The following is a 12,435-nucleotide window of genomic DNA, read 5'->3' as shown; positions in this document are numbered from 1 at the left end:
TTTTTGAGACGGAGTCTTGCTCTGTCCCCTAGGCTGGAGTACAGTGGCATGATCTCGGCTCACTGCAAGCTCTGCCTTCCGGGGTCAAGCCATTCTCCTGCCTCAGCCTTCCGAGTAGCTGGGACTCAGGCGCCCATCACCATGCCCAGCTAATTTTTTTGTATTTTTAGTAGAGACGGGTTTTCACCGTGTTAGCCAGGATGGTCTCGATCTCCTGACCTCATGATCTGTCCACCTCGGCCTCCCAAAGTGCTGGGATTATAGGCGTGAGCCACCACACACAGCCTTTTTTTTTTTTTTTACAATGGAATTCCAAACCTTTTATATAGCTGCAAAACTACTAATTGCAATAAAATGAACTAATACCAGAAGCAAAGATATAAAAAATTAGGTTTAAAAATCCTTATGTATTATGGAGTAATATGCTAATTATTTCTATTTACTGTAAATGCTATTCTAATTGAGCAATTATAAACTACATTTGAATTAATAAATAGACCTGGCCTTATCAATGATGTTATCAGTAAGATTCCAGTCTTTTACTGTAAGGCATAACTTGATAAAAGTAATTTTGACTTAAAGTTTGGTAAGAATAAAATATGAAGGAACACAGCAGATTAACTGCAAAATTGAAGCATCAGGTTCAAACCACCTGTTACTTGAAAATGTCAGAAGTGTATTAGATTTTGAAACCCAGAAGAAATAAACATGTTTTACAATCTGGAATATATAATTTTAATTAGTTCTCAGCAGTGCAGTAAATGAACAACACTAGTAATTAATTTGGGAGAGAATAGCAGGAGGAAAAATTTAAACAGTAGCTTTTCATGACCATTTTTAAGTAGCTGACATCTAAATATGTTTCTGGAATGAACAAATTAAGGGTGTATTGTATATAGTGATTTAAAAAATCAGTAACTTTCTTACAGTCTTATCAACTGAGATTATAGAATTGTAAACACAATTTTTTCATGTTTGTATCCATGAGCTTTCATTTGGACACATTAAAGCACACTTTACTGTTGTGTAGCTAATTCATTTCTTGAGTGCCTGTCTACCATTAGATGCCAGGTGCTTGATCTAATTTTCCAGTTAGAGTTACTATTCAGCTTCAGTCACTCTACTTAGTTGTCAGCAGTAGTTAAAGCAGTATCTTAAACCAGAGGTCAAAATTAAATCAATATTTTGATTTGAAATGATTACAAACATATCCAAAGGTTATAAAATGCTGCTGAGAAGAGCTCAATGTTTAAAATGCATTTTCTTCTTACAGATAAGTTGTTATACATGCATATGTAGCTATATACCTTTGATTGTAGTTGCTACACCTGAAAAATCTTTTCTCCTCAGATGAACTTAGAAAATTCAAGAGACCACCACTGATACAAGACCTTCTAAAGTTAAAACTGAGTGACTTCTTACACAGTGAGACAGAAAAACTGATATACTTTAACTTTTTCAAGTAATGTTATGTACAGTTTTATTGCCAGTATATGCACAACAGTAAGCATAGAACTATAAATACACAATGTAATTAACAGTAGAAAACAAAATTGTTACAGGTAGAGGGAGAGGATATAGAGAAACTTCTCCTGCTGCTAGAACAGAAACAAAGGAAGGGGAAAGCCTATGACAAATCATCCATTCAGTACTCCTGTCTTAAATTCTTTACATACATTTCTACATTTTTTTCAGTTAAACAAAGTACAGATAACTCTGTAACAATAGCAAATTGCTTCCCTAATAGCTATTTGCCTTTTCAATCAAATTCACTTTATATTAGGATTTTAAAAAAAAGTCAAGATGAGAAATCATTAGTATCCTGGTTCCAAATTATCTAATTTGGCCTTTCACCAAAACTGGTAATTTTTGAAAGTCAGCTGCACATGAAAAGAATGGGTGTAGCAAAAGGTGATTAAAAAAATTTGTTAAAAAGTAACAGAAAATCACCTTTTAAGTAGTCTTCCAAAAGACACTATAGGCAGCAGCTCAGTTAAAAGTATTAGCCCTGAAGAGGTAGAGAATTTGAGCCCGTTATACAAAGATAGCCTTGGCACCATCTTCTCTCTCATCAGGATCAGTATTTTCAAGTAAGACAATTTCATGGTAAAAGGAAACCAGGTTCCACCATTTAAATAAAAGGTGCTGGTCACTCCCATGTCTCGATAATTAGTTTGTTTATTACGTGAGAAACAGAAGACGGTCAAGGACACACACGCACTTGATTTTTTTTGTCTGTTTCCATTATCAAGTTTATTCATAAGTGAATTTGATATTAATAAATACAAAAAAAGCATCATTCACAACAAAGATATAAACAAACCAAAAAAACAACAACAACAACAAAACCCTGCAATAAAACCTTCTATTTCAGTAAGTATCAAGAAAAAACAGGCAGATGATTTGGTGCAGCTTTCTTAAGGGATCATAGAAGGGACATGGTTTTAAATAAAGATGGCAAGATCAATAACCAACAGACGATATCAGTTTTATAGAACTGGCTGATTCTGTAACATCTGTCTTTGAGGTTTTAGTTTTCAAACTATAGATCACCCCAAAGAAGTTGCAACTAATGACATGTATCACCATCACACAAACAGAGTCCAGCGGTAGTTCAAATTAGTCCTGCTTTGTTTCACATCATTTAAATATTTCTAGCATAGGACATGATACGGAACAAAACTCAAAGTAGCAATAAAAATATTATTCTGCAGTTGAATAAAAGCAAAAATGTTTTAGACTGTTAAACTTTTAAAGCTTTAAGCATTCCTGTTTAACCAGCATTTAAAAAAATTTATACAATCATAACACTGGCAAAGGTTAATGGGAAGACAAAGTACAAACATGTGAAATGATGAATTAGATTAAAAATTACTTTGTATCGATCAATTGATGTTAATACTGCTTCTTCTTGAATTTGGAATAACTATCATAAAAGTTACATGCAGACTGAGGATAGTCCTCTGTTACAGAAAATACAAAACGAAACAAAACAAAAAACTAAAACTGGGAAACAATAGTAAGTTCCAAAAGATGTGTTTGAGAATTTCCTTTCATTGATGAGGGTGGTCTATCTGTCCTTTCTTTTGAGAGACCTGGTTCGCTGTGATGAGCTTCACTAACTTTGTCCAGAAACATCAGTAGTGGGATCAGCTCCTCCAGAACCCGTTTGTGCACGTTTGATGTAAAGATTCAGTAGCTTCATCTGCAGATTCAAGCCAAATAAATGTCATTTGAGCAAGCTGCTCCAAATTATAAGATACTCATTAAAATATTATATACATATATGTGAGCTCTGATAGATTTTAGGCTGGGGGTTATTATAACGTCCAAGCTATTGTTGATAATTAAGAATAACAAATTGTTTTTTTGGCTAGCACATCTAAAAAAATATATAAAATATCAAAAAAGTTTTTAAGTCTTGAAAGTTGTTCATGACAAGAGTATTTTATGTCTTTTCAAAATATATTGTAGGGATCACATATAAAACTTTTGATATGGTTTGGCTCTGTGTTCCCACTCAAATCTTATCTTGAATTGTAATCTGAATTGTAATCCCATGTGTTGGGGAGGGACTTTGTGGGAGGTGACTGAATCATGGGGCGGTTCCCCTGTGCTGCTCTCGTGATCGTGAATTCTCATGAAATCTAATGGTTTTGTGAGGGGCTTTTCCCTGCTTCGCTCTGCAGTTCTCTCATTCTTCTCCTTCCTGCTATCATGTGAAGAAGGACATGTATGCTTACCCTTCTGCCATGATTGTAAGTTTCCTGACACCTCTCCAGCCATGAGGAACTGTGAGTCAATTAAACCTCTTTATAAATTACCCAGTCTAGGGCAGTTCTTTTTTTTTTTTTGAGACAGAGTCTCACTGTGTCACCCAGGCTGGAGTGTAGTGGCGCAATCTCGGTTCACTGCAAGCTCCGCCTCCCGGGTTCACACCATTCTCCTGCCTCAGCCTCCCAAGTAGCTGGGACTACAGGCACCCATCACCATGCGTGGCTAATTTTTTTCTATTTTTAGTAGAGACGGGGTTTCACAGTGTTAGCCAGGACGGTCTTAATCTCCTGACCTTGTGATCCACCCGCCTTGGCATCTCAAAGTGCTGGGATTACAGGTGTGAGCCATCGCACCTGGCCTAGGGCAGTTCTTTATAGCAGCATGAAAACAGACTAATATAACATTAAAGGAAACTCAGAAGTCACCATTAAAGCAATAACAAACAATTGAGTGCTAGGTGTTACACAATATGTTTTACGTTATCTCTTTATCTTCCTATTTTATAGATAAGGAAACCACAATATAGAATGGTTAAGTTACAGACTAAGGTCACAGGGGTGGGTAAGAAGTAGGCAAAAATAGGAATTCAGGTATTTGGGTTACAGGACCTAAGATATTAGACCATGAAGCCACTGCCATTCTACCAAGAATGTTTCTAGTATCTCTGTGTCTTTTTGGAGTTTTTGTATGAGATCATGATTTTATGAAGTTTGTAATCAATACACATACAATTCTGTGTTCTACTTTTTTTTTTTTGAGACGGGGTCTTGCTCTGTTGCCTAGGCTGGAGTGCAGTGGTGTGATCACAGCTTGTTGCAGCCTCAACCTCCTGGGCTCAGGCAATCCTCTTACCTCAGCCTCCCAAGTAGCTGGGACCACAGACACGTGCAACTGTGCTTGGCTAATTTTTTTTTTTTTTTTTTGTAGAGACAGGGTCTTCCTATATTGACCAGGATGGTCTCGAACTCCTGAGGTCAAGTGATCCTCCCACCTTGGCCTCCCAAGTGCTGTGGGAGCCACATCTGGCCTACTTGTTTCATCTAATGTTATTTCAAAATATTTTTTCCACCTACCTACTGTCTTCATATGTAACATTATTACTGGCTACCTACTGTTCTGATAAAAGTGATGAATTTTAATTGTTTTAGAAGGTTTGCTTTTTAAACATTAACTCATTGATCCAAGAGTTTTTAACCTGGTAGCCATGGGATTCAGGGGATCACAGAACCCTCTGAAACAACACGTAACTGTTTCCATTATGCACTTTTCTATTTTTTTTTAAAACTTTGTCTCATGGTTTTATCTGAATGCATTTTTCTTGAGATGAGATTTTACCTAAGTCTCAAAGTGGTTTGTAACCCAGAGTTAAGAATTATTGTTTATCTATAACTGATATAGATACTTAATGTATCTAGGCTCATTTTCCATTATACGTATATTCTGCTTTTTTGCTATTAAAAAATAAATTTGACCACAGTAAAACAATCCTTAGGGTTTGAGAAATTCTTCAAGTGACAGTGAGTGCTTTCTGCTAAATGGATCATAAGCCATGATTCAACAATCATAAGTTATCTTCACCCTTGAGAACAAACTTCTAATTCAAAACAATTATTATTATTTTTATTGTTAGAGAGAGGGTCTTCTCAATTTGTTGCCCAGGCTGGTCTCAAATTCCTGGTCTCAAGTGATCTTCCCGTCTCGGTCTTCCAAAGTGATGGGATTATGGGTATGAACCACTGTTTGGCCACCTTAGTAGAGTGAATTTCAAAGTTCTGGTAGTAGCAATCAAATGAGGAAGGCAAGACTTACTCATTTTTTAAGCCTGAACAATGAATCAGAAAACTTAACATACCAAGTTAAAGTTGCACATTAATTTGGATAATAGAAAGAGAAGGAGAACAAATATTTGATTATCATAGTTCTTAAGGGAAAAATTTTAAAATGTGCAAGTATTCTATATTTTGAGAGATATACAGTAATCCATGAATATATAACCATAACAGTCTATTTATTCTTAATAAAACAGTGCTTAGGGGTAAAGATTTGGGTCTGGGATTTTGTAAGAAGTCAGCTGACTATTAAAAATAACTAGAAGCTGAAGGCGTTTTCTCTCACAGAAACCTACCAACCACCCCAACAAACTGCTGACTTCACCTGAGTGAATCTAACAAATGTTAGAGTAGAAAAAGATAAAATACAAAATAGATATAAAAAGGGCAAGTTGGATGCTCAAAGTCTGACTTATTAAATGCCAAATAAAAAGCTTACCGTTACAGACATATAACTAAATTTTGAAGGATGCACTATGGCCACCATCTTTAAAACACAGCAGCACTACTTACTTTACTGCCAGTAAGTTGACTGAGATGTGGTTTTAGTTCATCACCAATTACCGCATGAACAGCCACCAGGCAGAAGACACAAGCTTTCCGAACACTGCTCTCCGAATTATCATAACCCTACGGAGAGAAGTACACTGTTAGTACTCCAGGGGATCTGAGAAAACTACCTTTTTAACAGGGACAGAAGATGGAACTGAAAGATAAAATCTCGAGCACACTGAGGAGAGAAAAGTGCAGACTGAAGTTAACTTTTTAACCTCTCCCTTCACTTCTCCTACTGTGCCCTCACTCTGTTAGCCCTCTCTATCAGGTTCTTACTTAGTCTGGAAAGCTGTACTTCTCTGACTCTGAGGCTGCTCCCTTGACATTTCACCCTGAAAAAAGTCTCCAGACTAACTTTTCTAAAGCATTAGGTTTTAAGGCAGTCAGCACACCTCACTATCCAATAAAATCTAAACTCGTTGGTTTGGTAGCTCAAGGTAATCCTATAATCTAGGTCTAATTAAGTTTTACATCTGTACCATCCCTGCAATTACTTCCTCTAATAAATCCAGTCTATGTAAACTATTCCCCTCTGCTTTTATTGTGCCTTTAATAACTTCATTTTATTTAAAAAATTATCTTATTTCTAATTGATAAATAATAATTGTATACATTTATGGGATATAATGTGATGTTTCAATACATGTACACTGTGGAATGACTAAATCAGGCTAATCAACATATCTATCACCTCAGATACTTATCATCTCTCCGTGATAACACTTAAAATCCATTTTCTTTTATAATTGCTATTTTGAAATATACATTATTAACTAGTTACTGTGCTGTGCAATAGATAGCTAGAACCTAATACTCTTTAACTGAAACTCTGTACCTTTTGACCAACATCTTCCCTTTCTCTGTCCATCTCCTCTACTTATGCTTTTGATCACACTACTTACTCTATTTCTTTTTTTTTTTTTTGAGACAGAGTCTCACTGTCTGCCAGGCTGGAGTGCAGTGGTGCCATCTCGGCTCAGTGCAAGCTCCGCCTCCTGGGTTCACGTCATTCTCCTGCCTCAGCCTCCCGAGTAGCTGGGACTATAGGTGCTCACCACCACGCCCGGCTAATTTTTTATATTTTTAGTAGAGATGGGGTTTCACCGTGTTAGCCAGGATGGTCTTGATCTCCTGACCTTGTGATCCACCTGCCTCGGCTCCCCAGAGTGCTGGAATTACAGGCATGAGCCACTGTGCCCGGCCTACTTTATTTCAATAGTCTACAGCAATCTTATCCATGAAGTATTTTTGAATCAATTATCTGAATCAATATGCACATTTTACTCAGAGGAAAAACAGAGTTCATCTCCACTAAAATCCTAATCATTTTATCTTTCTAAAACAACTGCAGAAGCATTAAAATATCAATAGATACCTAGCTAAAAGAAGTATATTATTCCTAAGTCATGCAGTCAAACTATGTTAATTTTATTTCCCCGCATCATTTTAATATAACTGTAATTATAATGTAATTTTTCTATATGGTCTTTATAATAATGATATGAGGCATTCATTTAGTACGCTTCCTAATTTAATAATTCTAGAGTATTTTAAGTGTAAATCTTCCTCCCCAATAACCTCCTTCCTGCTACATTTTTCCTATTACAAATAACATGGCAAACAGTATGGCATTCAATGTTTAAATATTTAAGTGCCTGGTATGTGACAAGAACAGGCCAGGTGGATAATGTTCAGTGTCCAAAAAGAAACACACTGTCCCTTCCCAGACCAGTTAGGGAATCACATGGCAGAATGAGGTATTATGGGCAAGGAGTGGAACAGGAATGTAGTATTTATGATTGGATAATATTCCATTGTATGATATATCACATTGTTTATCCATTTATTAGTTAATGGATATTTGGGTTGTTCTCACTTTTTGGCTACTGTGAATAGTGCTGCTATGAACATTCACATGTACAACTATTTAAATACTTGCTTTGACTTCTTTTGGGTATACACCCGGGAATAGAATTGGTGGGTTATATGACAATTTTGTGTTAACTTTATCTTTTTCCCTTCTTTTTTTCTTGAGATGGAGTCTTGCTCTGTTGCCTAGGCTGGAGTGCAGTATGTGATCTCAGCTCACTGCAACCTCCACCTCCAGGGTTCAAGCAATTCTCCTGCCTCCGCCTGCCACATAGCTGCGACTACATGCACCCGCCACCACGCCTGGCTACTTTTTGTATTTTTGGTAGAGATGGGGTTGCATCACATTGGCCAGGCTGCTTTTGAATTCTCGAACTCAAGTGATTCACCCACTTTGGACTCCCAAAGTGCTGGGATCACAGGCGTAAACCACTGTGCGCGGCCTTTATATTAACTTTTTGAGGAACTGCCAAACTGTGTTCCACAGCAGCTGTACCACCAATTTATATTTATGCAAGCAATGTATAAAGGTTCCAATTTTTGTAAATCCTCATCAAAATCTGTTATTTTTGTTCTTTTGATCACAACCATCCCAGTGGGTATGAAGTGGTATCTTATTGTGGTTTTCATGTGCATTTCCCTAATCACTAATGACACCAAGCATCTTTTCATGTATTTGCTGGCCATTTGTACATCTTCTTTGAAGAAATACCTATTCAAGTCCTTTGCCCATTTAAAAGTTATTCATCTGTTTGTTGTTGAGTTATAAGAGTTCTTTATATATATTCTGGATAGTAGACTGTTATCAGATATATAATTTGCAAAAATATTCTCCCATTCTATAGGTTGTCTTTTCAGTTTTTTGATTAGGTCCTGAGATGAACAGAAGTTATTAATTTTGATGAAGTTCAATTAATCTATTTTTTATTTATCATTGATGCTTTCGGTGTCATATCTAATAATCCAGTGCCAGAGGATGACCTTAAATCTAAGGTCATAGAGATTTATCGCCATGTTTTCTTCTACGAGTTTTATAGTTTTAGTTGCTATATTTAGATCACTGATTTGTCTGAGTAAATTTTGTTTATGGTACGTGGTCACTGAAGTCTCTTTGTTACCACAGCGGTCAGTCAATGACCTGACAGAGATTTCCTTAAATGCCTGGAGTCAAAACAAAACAAGACACACTCTCCCAGTCTTTGCAGGTTGACTCTGAGCTGGGTAATCATTCAGTGAGCTAGGCTGCTTACAATTCTGTGTTAGCCCAACTCCTACTTGCATGGAGCCCAAAGAACATCTAGAGGTCCAACCCTAGGGTCCTCTGAGCCAGTGGTCCCCAACCTTTTTGGCATGAGGGACTGGCTTCGTGGAAGGCAATTTTTCCATGGATGGGGCAGGGTGATGGGGGGATGGTTTCGGGATGAAACTGTTCCACCTCAGATGATCAGGCATTAGATTCTCATAAGAAGCATGGAACCTAGATCCCTCATATGTGCAGTTCACAATAGGCTTTGTGCTTCTGTAAGAATCTAATGTCACTGCTGATCTAACAGGAGGCGAAGCTCAGGTGGTAATGCTCGCTTGCCCACTGCCCACCTCCTGCTGTGTTGCCCAGTTCCTAACAGGCCACGGACCAGTACCAGTCCATGGCCTGGGGGTTAGGGACCCCTGCTCTAAGGTCTTTTGTGAGCATACTTTTGGTGGATTCCTCAGTACACGTGGTAGCCCAGCAAAACCCTTATTTCACCAATTATCTTCTTCCTCAGCTTCCTCCTTCCCAAGCTTTTGTTTGCTGCTTGTCTTGTCTGCTCTCCTTTGCCTCAGGTGGCTATGGGTAGTATGTTTTTTAAATCTTTTCAATAGATGCCACGTAGGAAGCCACTTAAGCCTGATGGGAGATGAAACAAAGGCTAATCTCTGTGCCAGCCTCTCAGGGAATGCCAGAGATAAAAACAACAACAGCAACAACAAGAACATAACCACAATTTTTTGAGAACAAGGTCCACGTCCCTCCTGGCACCAGCAAGCTACATCACAAATATGGGCCACCATCACCAAGGCTACTGAGCATGGCGGATGGTATGCAGTTAAGTAAGTTTCTTACTGAAAGTAAAAAAGTATTTTCAGTACATGAAAAATAATGAAGTTGAAACCCTACCTCACACCATATACAAAAATTAACTCAAGGAGTGATGCACAGAAAATGGCAGACAGAGTAGGAAGCTCCAAGAATTGACCCCTCTACTTAAGCAACCACTGAGCTGGCCAAAATGAACAGAATCATTCTACAATAATATATGAAGTGATTTTCAGCAGCTGCTGAAATCATTAGGTGAAAAGATGATGGGGCAAGGTATGTAATGGAGGGGTTAGACTAATAACATCTGAAGCTACTGATCAATCTTAACATCACTAAAGGCGGGACAACTAGACATGATGTGTCATTCAATGAGATGCCACCTAAAAAAGTTTTCTTGTTTGGTTTGGTGGCTCATGCCTGTAATCCCAACACTTTGTGAAGTGGAGGCAGGAGGAACGCTTAAGCCCAGGAGTTGGAGAACAGCCTAAGCAACATAATAAGAAACTGTCTCTACAAAAAATTAAAAACATTATCCAGGCAACTCACCACCTAAAACAAACAGGAAATTAAGCCAGAAATTAATCTTAAAACATTATACTATGTTCTGGAAGTATTAAGCCAGAAAGTAATTTTAAAAACGTTATCCTAGGTCCTGAAAGTGTAAAATTCATGAAGTATTTAATATGACATGATACTTAGAATTTGCTTTGAAATAGGCTGGGTGCAGTGGCTCATGCCTGTAATGCCAGCACTTTGGGAGGCTGAGGAGGGTGGAACATGAGGTCAGGAGTTCAAGACCAGCCTGGCCAAGATGGTGAAACCTTGTCTCTACTAAAAACTACACAAATTAGCCAGGCACGGTGGCAGGCATCTGTCGTCCCAGCCAGATACTTGGGAGGCTGAGGCAGGAGAATCACTTGAACCTGGGAAGCAGAGGTTTCAGTGAGCTGAGATTGTGCCACTGCACTCCAGCCTGGGTGACAAATTTTATTTCAGAGCAAATTCTTTTTTTTTTTTTGAGATCAATTCTTGGAGCTTCCTACTCTGTCTGCCATTTTCTGTGCATCATTCCTCAAGTTAATTTCTGTATATGGTGTGAGGTAGGGGTTCATCTTCATTGTTTTTCATGTGGAAACCCAGCTGTCCTAGTATCACATTTATTAAAAATACCCTTCTTCTCCACAAAACACTGTGATAATCAATTGCCTATAAATGTGAGGGTTATTTTTGGATTCTATTTCATTGATCTATAAGTCTACCTTTACGACGGTACCATGTTGTCTTTACTATCATAGCTTTGTAATACGTTTTAAAATTGGGAGTGTGAGTACTCCAATTTTGTTCTTCTTTTTCAAGTTGATTAGATTCTTTTTTTTTTTTTTGAGATGGAGTTTCACTCTTGTTGCCCAGGCAGGAGTGCAATGGAGCGATCTCGGCTCATTGCAACCTCCGCTTCCCAGGTTCAAGTGATTCTCCTGCCTCAGCCTCCTGAGTAGCTGGGATTACAGGGGTGAGCCACCATGCCTGGCCAAGTTGATTAGATTCTTGAGACTCTTTAAATCTTTAACAGTTGATAACCTCCTCTTCCTCTTTCTTTGTGCCATTTCTTTACTAAAGGAATTTGGCAGTTTTCCTCACAGAATTTCCTACATTCTGAATTTGACTGAATATACCCTTAAGGTACAATTTAACACACTCTGTTCTCTGAATTTCCTTTAAACTGACAGTTAAACTGAAGACTTGATTAGATTTAGGTTCAATTGCTTCAGAAAAGAAAACTTTTTATTTTTATTTTTTGGAGACGGTGTCTTGCTGTCACTTAGGCTGAATGAAGTGCAGTGGTATGGTCACAGCTCACTGTAGTCTCCACCTCCTGAGCTCAAGTTATCCTTCCACTTCAGCCCCCCAAGTAGCTGGGACTACAGGCACATGCCACCATGCCTGGCTAATTTAAAAAAATTTTTTGTAGCGATAGTTTCTTATTATGTTGCTTAGGCTGGTCTCCAACTCCTGGGATTAAGCAATCCTCCTGCCTTAGCCTCCCAAAGTGTTGGGTTTACAGGCGTGAGCCATCAAGCCAAGCAAGAAAACTTTTTGTCTAGTTGTCCCACCTTCAGTGATGTTAAGATTGATCAGTAGGTTCAGATGTTGTTAGTCTAACTCCTCCATTATATACCCTGCCCCATCATCTTTTTACCTAATGATGTTGGTGGCTACTGAAAATCACTTCATATATCCATCGCTTCAATGAGGCCAAATATATATACATGTGTGTGTGTGTGTGTGTGTGTGTGTGTGTGCGCGCGTGCGCATATATATATATAT

General features: G+C 38.0%; 1 protein-coding gene across 1 annotated transcript in view; it reads right to left on the bottom strand.

The window, feature by feature from the left end:
- Positions 1-1,448: 1,448 nt before the first annotated feature.
- The window catches only part of CLASP2 (cytoplasmic linker associated protein 2), a 222,189-nt gene continuing 211,202 nt past the window's right edge, over positions 1,449-12,435 (bottom strand). The window contains 2 exon segments of the mRNA XM_017892934.1: positions 1,449-3,205; positions 6,120-6,236. Of these exon segments, the coding sequence (XP_017748423.1) occupies positions 3,119-3,205; positions 6,120-6,236 (204 nt within the window). The 3' untranslated portion in view covers positions 1,449-3,118.

Source organism: Rhinopithecus bieti, unplaced genomic scaffold (assembly GCF_001698545.2).
Source record: "Rhinopithecus bieti isolate Rb0 unplaced genomic scaffold, ASM169854v2 scaffold_22039, whole genome shotgun sequence".
Lineage (NCBI taxonomy): Eukaryota > Metazoa > Chordata > Mammalia > Primates > Cercopithecidae > Rhinopithecus > Rhinopithecus bieti.
This window is presented reverse-complemented; position numbering and strand designations above follow the sequence as displayed.